The following is a 13538-nucleotide window of genomic DNA, read 5'->3' on the forward strand; positions in this document are numbered from 1 at the left end:
TCCATATTCATGTGTAAAATAAAGAATAAAAATAAAAAATAGGGATATACTCACCCTCGGACGCGCCCTGGTTGTAACCGCTGCAACCGGCAGCCTCCGTTCCTAAGAATGAGCGAGTGAAGGACCTTCGATGCCATCGCGGTCACGTGAGCGGTTACACGACCAATCACAAGACCGCGACGTCATCGCAGGTCCTTCACTCGCTCATTCTTAGGAACGGAGGCTGCCGGTTGCAGCGGTTACAACCAGGGCGCGTCCGAGGGTGAGTATATCCCTATTTTTTATTTTTATTCTTTATTTTACACATGAATATGCACCCCGATCCCGATTCCTGATATCACAAAAATATCAGAACTCGGTATCGGAATTCCGATACCGCAAATATCAGCCGATACCCGATACTTGCGGTATCGGAATGCTCAACACTATTAATACATTAATTTTTATTTAAACTTTAATGGTACTAAATGAAAGTTATTGGAACTTTAATGAGTTACTGATGTACAAACAAGAATTTATTATATTACCTGAGAATCCATCATTACAAGGACAGCTGTAACTTCCTATTGTGTTAGTGCAGGTTGCATAAGGTGAGCAGATATTGGTGGTCCGACATTCATCAATATCATCACAGTGGGTTCCATCACCTAATGAATACACATTTTTTTGTTACATCAATGATATTAGAACATAGTACACATAACATGGTTGTCTGAAAAGTTAATGAAAAATCAGAATATGGGAACATTTACCCATGGTGTGATCAAATATAATGAATCAGTGCATTCTATCAGAGCTTGTCGGTTTGGCTGATGATAGAAACAATGTAAGAGTCTAAGGCCTCAATTATTTTACATACAGCTATCATAGAGCTGCCACATGCCTTCAATTTCATATGGAGGCATAAAAAAAAAATGTTTCTTCGCATACGGCACCAACAGAAGACAAACACAGCATCTACAGCAGCACAGGGATGATAGAGCTCCTTACACAGGTCTCTACTGTGTTCATGAGCCATAAAAGAAATATCAGATTGCTTGAAACTATAAAAGTTGTCATAAACTTAGCGATTCTTCCGACGCATTAATCATGCAGTAAACGTGCAGTTGTACCACAAATTGCTGTGAATCAGGTAATACTAACATGCAACACCATGCTGACTCCAGACCAGAAGGGGGAGCTCTAAACCCGTTTTCAACGGAACTTCCCTATAAATTCTGGCCTGGGGGAGGGGTTAGATAATCTGTTAGGGACAGTGAGAGGAGAAGAGGCAAAGAAGAGGAGCCTGGGCTCTGGAGCTGCGAGTGGGCTCACCCCAGAGGAAGGCGCAAAGAGACCGGACACCGGGGTCCGTGGTGGTTTGGGAATTGCAGACCCAGCCACTGAACCCAGATGGCAGGAGATTGCAAGTCTCCTGTCCCATCTAACACCTGCAGGTACCACAGCAAGTCAGGAGCTTGGGGCTGCCAGAGAGAGAGGACAGTGCCCATGAAAGGTTCAGGCTGTCAGCCATACAGGTTGAGAATACAGACACTGAGAGGACTCGTACAGAGCTTCAGGCAGCAAGGGTCAGATATACAGCACAGAAGGAAAGCCTCTGAACCCACCTGGCTAAGTGGATCCCAAGCTATTTCCAGGCTGCCCAGACCCCGCCATTACCTGTACTGGACTGTATTTGAATTCTACCAGTAAAAAATTCCTGCACCCTCAGTCCTGCACCCCACCATCAATCATCCCTCTTACCAACTGCACGGTGAGCTCTTGGGAGCAAGCTCTACCTGTGGGGAGCTGTACCATCTAAGCTGCAAAACCATCAGCCCCTTTACTTTACGAGGATATTCTCCATTGCTTCCATTATTTTTGGAAATTTATAACAAACCCCTATCAGTAATTTATTATTTTTTCCCCCTCCCCTTATCTCCCTGTGGGTGGAGATAAGGGGAGGGGAAAAAATAATAAATTACTGATAGGGGTTTGTTATAAATCTCCAAAAATAATGGAAGCAATGGAGAATATCCTCGTAAAGCAAATAGATGAAGCTGCGACTCAAGGAGAATTCATTATTATGGGGGACTTCAACTACCCTGAAATAGATTGGGGAGCAGAAACCTGCAGTTCCAGCAAAGGTAATCGGTAGGGTTGAGCGAAACGGATCGGTCATTTTCATAAATCGGCGACTTTTAGGCAAAGTCGGGTTTCATGAAACCCGAACCGATCCTAGTATGGGATCGGCCATGCGGTACACGATCAGAGCGCCAAAGTCGCGTTTCATATGACGCTGTTACCGCCGTTTTTCAGCCAATGAATGAGGACCCAGAGTGTGGGCAGCGTGATGACACAGGTCCTGGTCCCCACCATCTTAGACAAGGGCATGGCAGTGATTGGCTTGCTATCTGCGGCGTCACAGGGGCTATAAAGGGGTGTGCACGCCAACCGCCATCTTACTTCTGCCGATCTGAGCATAGGGAGAGGTTGCTGCAGCTTCGTCAGAAGCAGGGACAGAGCTAGGGAGGCAATATTAACCCCCAAACCGCTTGTGCTGGAGCGATTTTCACTGTCCCACACCACCTTTTTGTGCAGGGACAGTGGAGGTCGTATTTTAGTGCAGCAGCTGCATAGCTGTGTGCACGGTGCTGTGCAAACCAACTGCTTTTTTAAAAGCAAAATTCCTGTTGCTCCTTTCTGCACAGTTACCTATCTTGTTTATTTGTCCACATTTTTGTGTTCAGCAGTCCTTTTTATTGCTGCCATACTTGTCCTGAGCTCATTGTAGGGAGCTTCCTTTTTTTAAATTATTTATTTATTTTTTTAAATAATAATTCCAGCCACTTTCTGGCACGTTCATAGTGTTGTGTTATACCACTGGTTGTGGTTCTGTGTCTCCCCTCCCAAAAAAATGGAGATTCAAATTCTCACACAGTGTATATTCTGCTGTACTGCTAGTGCGTCGTATATATGAGGCAGACTCTTTCTTCCACGTTCATAGTGTTGTGTTATCCCACAGGCCCAGAGTTAGGGTTCAGTGTCTCCCCCCAAAAAATGGAGATTCAAATTCTCACACAGTGTATATTCTGCTGTACTGCTAGTGCGTCGTATATATCAGGCAGACACTTTCTTCCACGTTCATAGTGTTGTGTTATCCCACAGGGCCAGAGTTAGGGTTCAGTGTCTCCCCGATTCAAATTCTCACACAGTGTATATTCAGCTGTACTGCTAGTGCGTCGTATATATCAGGCAGATACTTTCTTCCACGTTCATAGTGTTGTGCTATCCCACAGGGCCAGAGTTAGGGTTCAGTGTCTCCCCCCCAAAAATGGAGATTCAAATTCTCACACAGTGTACATTCAGCTGTACTGCTAGTGCGTCGTATATATCAGGCAGATACTTTCTTCCACGTTCATAGTGTTGTGTTATCCCACAGGGCCAGAGTTGGGGTTCTGTGTCTCCCACCAAAAGCAAGTCATCTTTCAGGCAAGTTACGTGTCAGCAGGGGAAGGTGAGGCAAAAGAATGTGAAATCCATGATTGGTTAATTTAAATAAAGGTTAGCTAATCAACATTTTTGGTAGGCAGACGTGTCCTTTTTTTCAAATTCTCACACAGTGTATATTCAGCTGTACTGCTAGTGCATCGTATATATCAGGCAGACACTTTCTTCCACGTTCATAGTGTTGTGTTATCCCACAGGGCCAGAGTTAGGGTTCAGTGTCTCCCCCCCAAAATGGAGATTCAAATTCTCACACAGTGTATATTCTGCTGTACTGCTAGTGCGTCGTATATATCAGGCAGCCACTTTCTTCCACATTCATAGTGTTGTGTTATCCCACAGGGCCAGAGTTGGGGTTCTGTGTCTCCCCCCAAAAGCAAGTCATCTTTCAGGCAAGTTACGTGTCAGCAGGGGAAGGTGAGGCAAAAGAATGTGAAATCCATGATTGGTTAATTTAAATAAAGGTTAGCTAATCAACATTTTTGGTAGGCAGACGTGTCCTTTTTCCGGTCAGTATTGAACCAGCAGCACTGAACACTCTTTCAGAAAGCACACTGACAGCAGGGCAATCGAGGTTCTGTAATCCATATTCTGGCAATTCAGGCCAGGTGTCTAGTTTAGATGCCCGGTAATCAAAGGGGAATGACCGGTGAGGGAGAACATCGATAAGGGTGGAAAAGTAGTTTGTAACCATACTGGACAAATGCTGTCTCCTTTCACTTTGAATCGATGCAGCTGTCCCTGTCGTGTCAGCGGTCATTGCGAAATCATTCCACAACCTTGTCGTAAAACCCCTCTGTCCAACGCCACTTCGGATTTCTGCACCTCTAGCACCTCTGCCATGTTGCCCCCTGCAGCTCGTGTGAGAACCATCACCGGCGCTGTGTGCTGGGAATGCCTGAACCAAACGGTCTACAAGAGTTGCTTGTTTGGTAGCCAATATTTGACCTAGGTTCTCATGTGGCATGATATTTTGCATTTTTCCTTTATATCTTGTATCCCAGAGGCAGGCCAACCGGTTGTCGTCATCGGTCATCATTTTAAAAATGCGGGGGTCCCTTTTTAGGATATGCAAGGCATACTCAGCGATGTGGGCCAATGTTCCAGGTGTGAATTAACTGTTTCTGCTGGGTTGAGGCCTACTTTCTTGCAAATCAACATCACAAGGGTCCCTCAATAAACCTGTACCAGACCTTGCAATGCCACCAGTTTCTATTGCCACCTGAGAATCATCCTCCTCCCATACATATTCATCCCCATCATCCACCTCCTCATCCTCTTCATCCGCCAATTCATCCTGGACAGTTCCCTGAGCAGACAATGGCTGACTGTCATCAAGGCTTCCCTCCTCCTCGGCTGCAGACGCCTGCTCCTTAATGTGCGTCAAACTTTGCATCAGCAGACGCATAAGTGGGATGTTAATGCTTATGATGGCGTCGACCACTGCACACCAGACAACTCCATGTCTGCCATCCAAGTGCCTGCCCGTGTATCCTCCCACAAATTTAAAACAGCACGCCTCTGTTCGCACAGCCTCTGAATCATGTGCAGTGTGGAGTTCCACCTTGTTGCAACGTCGATTATTAGGCAGTGCTGGGGAAGATTCAGCGATCGCTGATGGTTCAGCATACGGCTGGAGTGTATGGGCATCTGGCGGATGTGCGAGCAAAGTCTTCGCACCTTCAGGAGCAGGGCTGGTAACTTTGGATAATTTTTGAGGAAGCCCTGCACCACCAGGTTAAAGGTGTGACCCAGGCAAGGTATGTGTTTCAGTTCTGAAAGGGCTATGGCAGCCATAAAATTCCTTCCGTTATCACTGAATACCTTGCCTGCCTCAAGATGTACACTGCCCAGCCATGACTGAGTTTGTTGCTGCATGTACTCCACCAGTATTTCCGCGGTGTGTATGTTGTCGCCCAAACACTTCATTTGAAACACAGCCTGCTGAGGCTTACCACTAGCTGTTCGATAATGGGACACCCCGTGTGCAACACTGGCAGCTGCGGATGGAGTGGTAGGGCGACTGAGCTCTGTGCACGAGCTTTCGCTTCTGGAGGAGGAGGATAAGGAGGAGTGGCGAACGCCGTATGCCAACTTTTTCCTGAGACTGTGGGATAGGCTGAACTGTCGCACTATGGCTGCCCCCTGTGGACCCTGCATCCTACACATTAACCCAGTGCGCCGTGATAGACACGTAACGTCCCCGGCCATGCCTACTGGTCCATGCATCTGTTGTGAGGTGCACCTTTCCACTGACTGATTGCCTCAAGGCATGGACAATGCGGTGTTGTGAAATTGGATTTTGGGCTCCCCCGGTGGCCACTGGTGGAATTGAACTGGTGTGCATCATCCTCTCTGTTCACCTGTTTCCATCAGGATGTGGGAGTCGCTATTTAGCCTTGCTCCTCTGTCACTTCCATGCCGGTCAACATTGTAATCAGAAGCCTTTCTGTGCATGTTCCTGCTGCTAGACAACTCCCAGCTAAGTTGGACTTTAGTCCTTGTTTGTTTTTGCATTTTGTTCCAGTTCACAGCTGTAGTTTCGTTTCTGTGTCTGGAAAGCTCTTGTGATCTGAAATTGCCACTCTGATGTTATGAGTTAATACTAGAGTCTTAAAGTAATTTCAGGATGGTGTTTTGATAGGGTTTTCAGCTGACCATGAAAGTGCCCTTTCTGTCTTCCTGCTATCTAGTAAGCGGACCTCAATTTTGCTAAACCTATTTTCATACTACGTTTGTCATTTCATCTAAAATCACCGCCAATATTTGTGGGGGCCTCTGTCTGCCTTTCGGGGAAATTTCTCTAGAGGTGAGCCAGGACTATATTTTCCTCTGCCAGGATTAGTTAGTCCTCCGGCCGGCGCTGGGCGTCTAGGGATAAAACGCAGGCTACGCTACCCGGCTACTGTTAGTTGTGCGACAGGTTTAGTTCATGGTCAGATTAGTTTCCATCCTTCCAAGAGCTAGTTCTTATGTTTGCTGGGCTATGTTCTCTTGCCATTGAGAACCATAACAGTTTGACCGGCCCGAAAGGGTTAAATTAATTGACAGAGAAAGGAGAGAAAAGAGAAGTCTGCTGAAGATTTTTTTTTTTTTTTTTTTTTTTCTTCAGTTCTGAGTGTGCTTGTAATTGAATCTCTTGCAAGTCTGCCTATATTGCAGCCTTTCTCTCTCTCTCTCCTTCTAATCCTGGAATGGCTCTGTGTTCACTTGTTTAAAATGGATATTCAGAGTTTAGCTGCAGGTTTGAATAATCTCACCACGAAAGTTCAAAATTTACAAGATTTTGTTGTTCATGTTCCTATATCTGAACCTAGAATTCCTTTGCCTGAATTTTTCTCGGGGAATAGATCTTGCTTTCAAAATTTCAAAAATAATTGCAAGTTGTTTTTGTCCCTGAAATCTCGCTCTGCTGGAGATCCTGCTCAGCAGGTCAGGATTGTGATTTCCTTGCTCCGGGGCGACCCTCAGGATTGGGCTTTTGCATTGGCTCCAGGGGATCCTGCGTTGCTCAATGTGGATGCGTTTTTTCTGGCCTTGGGGTTGCTTTATGAGGAACCTCAGTTAGAACTTCAGGCGGAAAAGGCCTTGATGTCCCTATCTCAGGGGCAAGACGAAGCTGAAATATACTGCCAGAAATTCCGTAAATGGGCTGTGCTTACTCAGTGGAATGAGTGCGCCCTGGCGGCGAATTTCAGAGAGGGTCTCTCTGATGCCATTAAGGATGTTATGGTGGGATTCCCTGTGCCTGCGGGTCTGAATGAGTCCATGACAATGGCTATCCAGATCGATAGGCGTCTGCGGGAGCGCAAACCTGTGCACCATTTGGCGGTGTCTACTGAGAAGACGCCAGAGAATATGCAATGTGATAGAATTCTGTCCAGAAGTGAACGGCAGAATTTTAGACGAAAAAATGGGTTGTGCTTCTATTGCGGTGATTCAACTCATGTTATATCAGCATGCTCTAAGCGTACTAAGAAGCTTGATAAGTCTGTTTCAATTGGCACTTTACAGTCTAAGTTTATTCTATCTGTGACCCTGATTTGTTCTTTATCATCTATTACCGCGGATGCCTATGTCGACTCTGGCGCCGCTTTGAGTCTTATGGATTGGTCCTTTGCCAAACGCTGTGGGTATGATTTGGAGCCTCTTGAAACTCCTATACCCCTGAAGGGGATTGACTCCACCCCATTGGCTAGCAATAAACCACAATACTGGACACAAGTAACTATGCGGATTAATCCGGATCACCAGGAGATTATTCGCTTTCTTGTGCTGTATAACCTACATGATGTGTTGGTGCTTGGATTGCCATGGCTGCAATCTCATAACCCAGTCCTTGACTGGAAAGCTATGTCTGTGTTAAGCTGGGGATGTAAGGGGACGCATGGGGACGTACCTGTGGTTTCCATTTCATCATCTATTCCCTCTGAGATTCCTGAATTCTTGACTGAATATCGTGACGTTTTTGAAGAACCTAAGCTTGGTTCATTACCTCCGCACCGGGAGTGCGATTGTGCCATAGATTTGATTCCGGGTAGTAAATACCCTAAGGGTCGTTTATTTAATCTGTCTGTGCCCGAACATGCTGCTATGCGAGAATATATAAAGGAGTCCTTGGAAAAGGGACATATTCGTCCTTCGTCATCTCCCTTAGGAGCCGGTTTTTTCTTTGTGGCTAAGAAAGATGGCTCTTTGAGGCCATGCATTGATTATCGGCTTTTGAATAAAATCACGGTTAAATATCAATATCCGTTGCCACTGCTGACTGATTTGTTTGCTCGCATAAAGGGGGCCAAGTGGTTCTCTAAGATAGATCTCCGTGGGGCGTATAATTTGGTGCGAATTAAGCAGGGGGATGAGTGGAAAACCGCATTTAATACGCCCGAGGGCCACTTTGAGTATTTGGTGATGCCTTTTGGTCTTTCAAATGCCCCTTGTTGTGAATTCGGTTTGTGGGCTCCCCCGGTGGTCTGTTATGGTAGTGTCTCTTATGTGCCTTCCTCCATCTCTGATTACCTGTCGCCACCCTCTTGGGGAGTTTCCTATTTAAGGCTGCTTGGCTGTTAGTCACATGCCGGCCAACAATGTGCTAGTAGCATTCTGTTGCATTCACCTGCCTCAAGTTCCAGTTCAGCTAAGTTGAATTTTGTTTCTTGTTTTGCTATTTTTGTCCAGCTATCTGCAATGTGACTCTTCAGTGCTGGAAGCTCTTGTGGACAGAAAATTACTACTCCAGTGGCATGAGTTGTCACTGGAGTTTAAAGTAATTTCTGGATGGTGTTTTTGAATAGTGATTTTTAGGTCGACCGTGAAGTAACTCTTTCCTGTCCTTCTGCTATCTAGTAAGCGGACCTCACTGTGCTAAATCTGCTGTTCATCCTACGTATGTCATTTCCTCTGAACTCACCGTCAATATCTGTGGGGGCCTACTATCATCTTTTGGGGTTCCTCACTGGAGGTAAGGCAGGCCTGTATGTTCCTCTTATAGGGGTAGTTAGATCTCCGGCTGGCGCGTGGTGTCTAGGGCATCGTAGGTACATCCCCCGGCTACTGTAAGTGTTGGGTCAGGTTCAGGTCACGGTCGACCTTAGTTTCCATCACCCGAGAGCTAGTCCGTTTTGTATTTTTTTCCCATGGTCATTGGGGTAACCATAACAGTTTGGCCGGCCAGTAAAAAATCTATGTGTTAAAATATGCACTAAAGTAGGAAGGAGAAGAAAAGGTTTTTTTTTTTTCTGTGTTTGAAAGTGCACCTTAGTTTGATCATTTGTATTCCTTGCTTAAACTGCAGTCTTCAGCCTTTTTTTTTCTCCTCTCCTCTTAACCTCTGAATGCTTGGGTTACACCCATTTGAAACATGGATCCACAGAGTTTAGTTGCGGGTTTGAATAACCTTGCGACAAAAGTACAGAACCTACAAGATTTTGTTATACGTGCTCCAATGTCTGAACCTAAGATTCCTCTGCCTGAATACTTTACCGGAGACAGATCCCGGTTTTTGAGTTTCAGAGAAAATTGCAAATTGTTTTTGTCTCTGAGATCTCACTCTGCTGGTGATCAGACTCAACAAGTTAAAATTGTTATCTCTCTACTGCGCGGCGACCCACAAAGTTGGGCATTTGCATTATCGCCAGGGGATCCTGCGTTGTTAAATGTAGATGCGTTTTTTCAGGCTTTGGGGTTGCTTTATGAAGAACCTAATTTGGAGATTTTGGCTGAGAAAGCCTTGATAGCTCTTTCCCAAGGGCAAGATGAAGCTGAGATATACTGCCAGAAATTCCGTAAATGGTCGGTGCTTACTAAATGGAATGAGTGCGCTTTAGCAGCTAATTTCAGAGAAGGTCTCTCTGATGCCGTGAAGGATGTCATGGTGGGGTTCCCTGTGCCTACAGGTCTGAATGATGCCATGAAATTGGCTATCCAGATTGATCGGCGTTTGCGGGAGCGCAAATCTGTGCACCATATGGCGGGGTCTTCTGAGGAAGAATCTGTGCACCATATGGCGGTATCTTCTGAGCAAAAACCTGTGCACCATATGGCGGTGTCTTCTGAGCAAAGACCTGTGCACCATTTGGCGGTGACCTCTGAAAAGGCATTAGAGCATATGCAATGCGATCGTGTTTTGTCTAGAGGCGAACGTCAAAATTACAGGCGCAAAAATGGATTGTGCTTCTACTGTGGAGATCCAGCTCATGTTATATCAGCATGCTCTAAACGTATAAATAAGGTTGATAAAAAGGTTGATAAATCTTTTTCTACAGGTACCTTGCAGTCAAAATTTCTTTTGTCCGTGACATTGATTTGTACCTTATCATCTGTGACTGTGAATGCTTATGTGGATTCTGGCGCCGCTCTGAGTCTCATGGATTGGTCCTTTGCCAAGCGTTGTGGGTTTGATTTGGAGCCGTTGGAAGTTTCTATTCCCCTGAAGGGTATTGATTCTACACCTTTGGCTAGCAATAAACCACAATATTGGACACAAGTGACTATGCGTCTTACCCCAGACCATCAGGAGATTATTCGTTTCCTTGTATTATATAACCTACATGATGTCTTAGTGCTTGGATTACCATGGTTACAGATTCATAATCCCGTCTTGGACTGGAAATCTATGTCTGTGTTGAGCTGGGGATGTCGGGGTATTCATGGGGATGCACCTTTGGTTCCTATTTCTTCATCTACTCCCTCTGAGATCCCAGCATTTCTGTCAGATTTTTATGATGTCTTTCAAGAGCCTAAAGTTGATTCTCTCCCTCCCCACAGAGAGTGTGACTGCGCTATTGAATTGATCCCCGGTAGTAAGTTTCCTAAGGGTCGCTTGTTTAATTTGTCTGTACCTGAACATACTGCTATGCGGGAGTATATCAGAGAATCCTTGGAAAAGGGTCATATTCGCCCCTCGTTGTCTCCACTAGGGGCAGGATTTTTCTTTGTAGGTAAAAAGGATGGTTCATTGAGACCTTGTATCGACTATCGACTTTTGAATAAGATTACAGTTAAATACCAGTACCCGTTACCTTTACTGACTGATCTGTTTGCTCGTATAAAGGGGGCTAAGTGGTTCACTAAGATCGATCTACGTGGTGCGTATAATTTGGTGCGGATTAAGCAGGGGGATGAGTGGAAGACCGCATTTAATACGCCTGAAGGCCATTTTGAGTATTTGGTAATGCCTTTCGGTCTCGCAAATGCCCCTTCCGTTTTTCAGTCCTTTATGCACGATATTTTCCGTGAATATCTGGATAAGTTTATGATTGTGTATTTGGATGATATTCTTGTTTTTTCGGAGGACTGGGAATCTCACGTTCAACAGGTCAGGAGAGTTTTTCAGGTTTTGCGAGCTAATTCTCTTTTTGTAAAGGGCTCAAAGTGTAGTTTTGGAGTTCAGAGAATTTCCTTTTTGGGATATATTTTTTCCCCTTCATCTATGGAGATGGACCCTGTCAAGGTCCAGGCTATTTGTGATTGGATGCAACCTACTTCTTTGAAGAGTCTGCAAAAGTTCTTGGGTTTTGCTAATTTCTATCGCCGATTTATAGCGGGTTTTTCTGCCATTGCTAAACCTTTGACTGATTTGACCAAAAAGGGTGCTGATGTTGCTAATTGGTCCTCTGCGGCTGTGGAGGCCTTTCAAGAGCTTAAGCGCCGCTTTTCTTCCGCTCCTGTGTTGCGCCAACCTGATGTGTTACTTCCGTTCCAGGTTGAGGTGGATGCTTCGGAGATCGGAGCAGGTGCAGTTTTGTCGCAGAAAGATCCTGACTGCTCAGTAATGAGACCATGTGCGTTTTTCTCCCGAAAATTTTCGCCCGCTGAGCGAAATTATGATGTGGGAAATCGGGAACTTCTGGCCATGAAGTGGGCGTTTGAGGAGTGGCGTCATTGGCTTGAGGGTGCTAGACACCAGGTGGTGGTCCTCACTGACCACAAGAATCTAATTTATCTTGAGTCGGCCAGGCGTCTGAATCCTAGACAGGCGCGCTGGTCGTTGTTTTTCTCCCGATTTAACTTTGTGGTGTCATATCTGCCTGGGTCCAAGAATGTGAAGGCGGATGCCCTCTCTAGGAGTTTTGAGCCTGACTCGCCTGGTGATTCCGAACCTACCGGCATCCTGAAGGATGGGGTGATATTGTCAGCTGTCTCCCCAGACCTGCGGCGTTCTTTGCAGGAGTTTCAGGTGGATAGGCCTGATCGCTGTCCGCCTGGTAGACTGTTTGTCCCTGATGATTGGACCAGTAGAGTTATCTCGGAGGTTCATTCTTCCGCGTTGACAGGTCATCCTGGAATTTTTGGCACCAGGGATTTGGTGTCTAGGTCCTTCTGGTGGCCTTCTTTGTCTCGAGATGTGCGCATGTTTGTGCAGTCTTGTGATGTTTGTGCTCGGGCCAAGCCCTGCTGTTCTAGGGCCAGTGGGTTGTTGTTGCCCTTGCCTATTCCTAAGAGGCCTTGGACGCACATCTCTATGGACTTTATTTCTGACCTTCCGGTTTCTCGTAGGATGTCTGTCATCTGGGTGATTTGTGACCGTTTTTCCAAGATGGTTCATTTGGTACCTTTACCCAAATTGCCCTCCTCCTCTGAGTTGGTTCCTCTATTTTTTCAGAATGTGGTGCGTTTGCATGGTATTCCTGAGAATATAGTGTCTGACAGGGGTACTCAGTTTGTGTCTAGATTTTGGCGGACGTTCTGTGCCAGGATGGGTATCGATTTGTCTTTTTCGTCTGCATTCCATCCTCAGACTAATGGCCAGACTGAGCGTACTAATCAGACCTTGGAGACTTACTTGAGGTGTTTTGTGTCCGCTGATCAGGATGATTGGCTTGACTTTTTGCCATTGGCAGAGTTTGCCCTTAACAATCGGGCTAGTTCTGCCACTTTGGTTTCTCCATTTTTTTGTAATTCAGGGTTTCACCCTCGGTTTTCGTCCGGTCAATTGGAGTCTTCGGATTGTCCTGGAGTGGATGCTGTGGTTGATAGGATGCATCAGATTTGGGGACAGGTTGTGGACAATCTGAAGTTGTCCCAGGAGAAGACTCAACAGTTCACTAATCGTCATCGGCGTATTGGTCCTCGTCTTTGTGTTGGGGACCTGGTGTGGCTGTCTTCTCGATTTGTTCCTATGAAGGTCTCGTCTCCTAAGTTTAAGCCTCGGTTTATCGGCCCTTATAGGATTCTGGAGGTTCTTAATCCTGTGTCCTTTCGTTTGGACCTCCCAGCATCTTTTAATATCCATAATGTTTTCCATCGGTCATTATTGCGGAGGTATGAGGTACCGGTTGTTCCTTCTGCTGATCCACCTGCTCCTGTGTTGGTTGAGGGTGAATTGGAGTATGTGGTGGAAAAGATCTTGGACTCCCGTGTTTCCAGACGGAAACTTCAGTATCTGGTTAAGTGGAAAGGTTATGGCCAGGAGGATAATTCTTGGGTGACAGCATCCGATGTTCATGCTCCCGATTTGGTTCGTGCATTTCATAGTGCTCATCCAGGTCGCCCTGGTGGTTCTGGTGAGGGTTCGGTGCCCCCTCCTTAAGGGGGGGGTACTGTTGTGAATT

At 45.9% G+C, this 13538-nt stretch overlaps 1 protein-coding gene across 13 annotated transcripts in view; it reads right to left on the reverse strand.

Annotated features, from left to right (window-relative positions):
* LOC143808019 (uncharacterized) overlaps positions 1 to 13538 on the reverse strand; it is a 428145-nt gene that overhangs the window by 102789 nt on the left and 311818 nt on the right. For 11 of the 13 annotated variants that reach the window (XM_077290233.1, XM_077290228.1, XM_077290231.1 and 8 more), the window contains one exon: positions 528 to 647. The exons of the other annotated variants lie outside the window; for them this stretch is intronic. In XM_077290233.1, coding sequence (XP_077146348.1) covers positions 528 to 647 — 120 coding nt within the window. The remainder of the gene's footprint in view (positions 1 to 527; positions 648 to 13538) is intronic. 13 annotated transcript variants of the gene reach the window in all.

This window comes from Ranitomeya variabilis, chromosome 2 (assembly GCF_051348905.1).
Source record: "Ranitomeya variabilis isolate aRanVar5 chromosome 2, aRanVar5.hap1, whole genome shotgun sequence".
NCBI lineage: Eukaryota > Metazoa > Chordata > Amphibia > Anura > Dendrobatidae > Ranitomeya > Ranitomeya variabilis.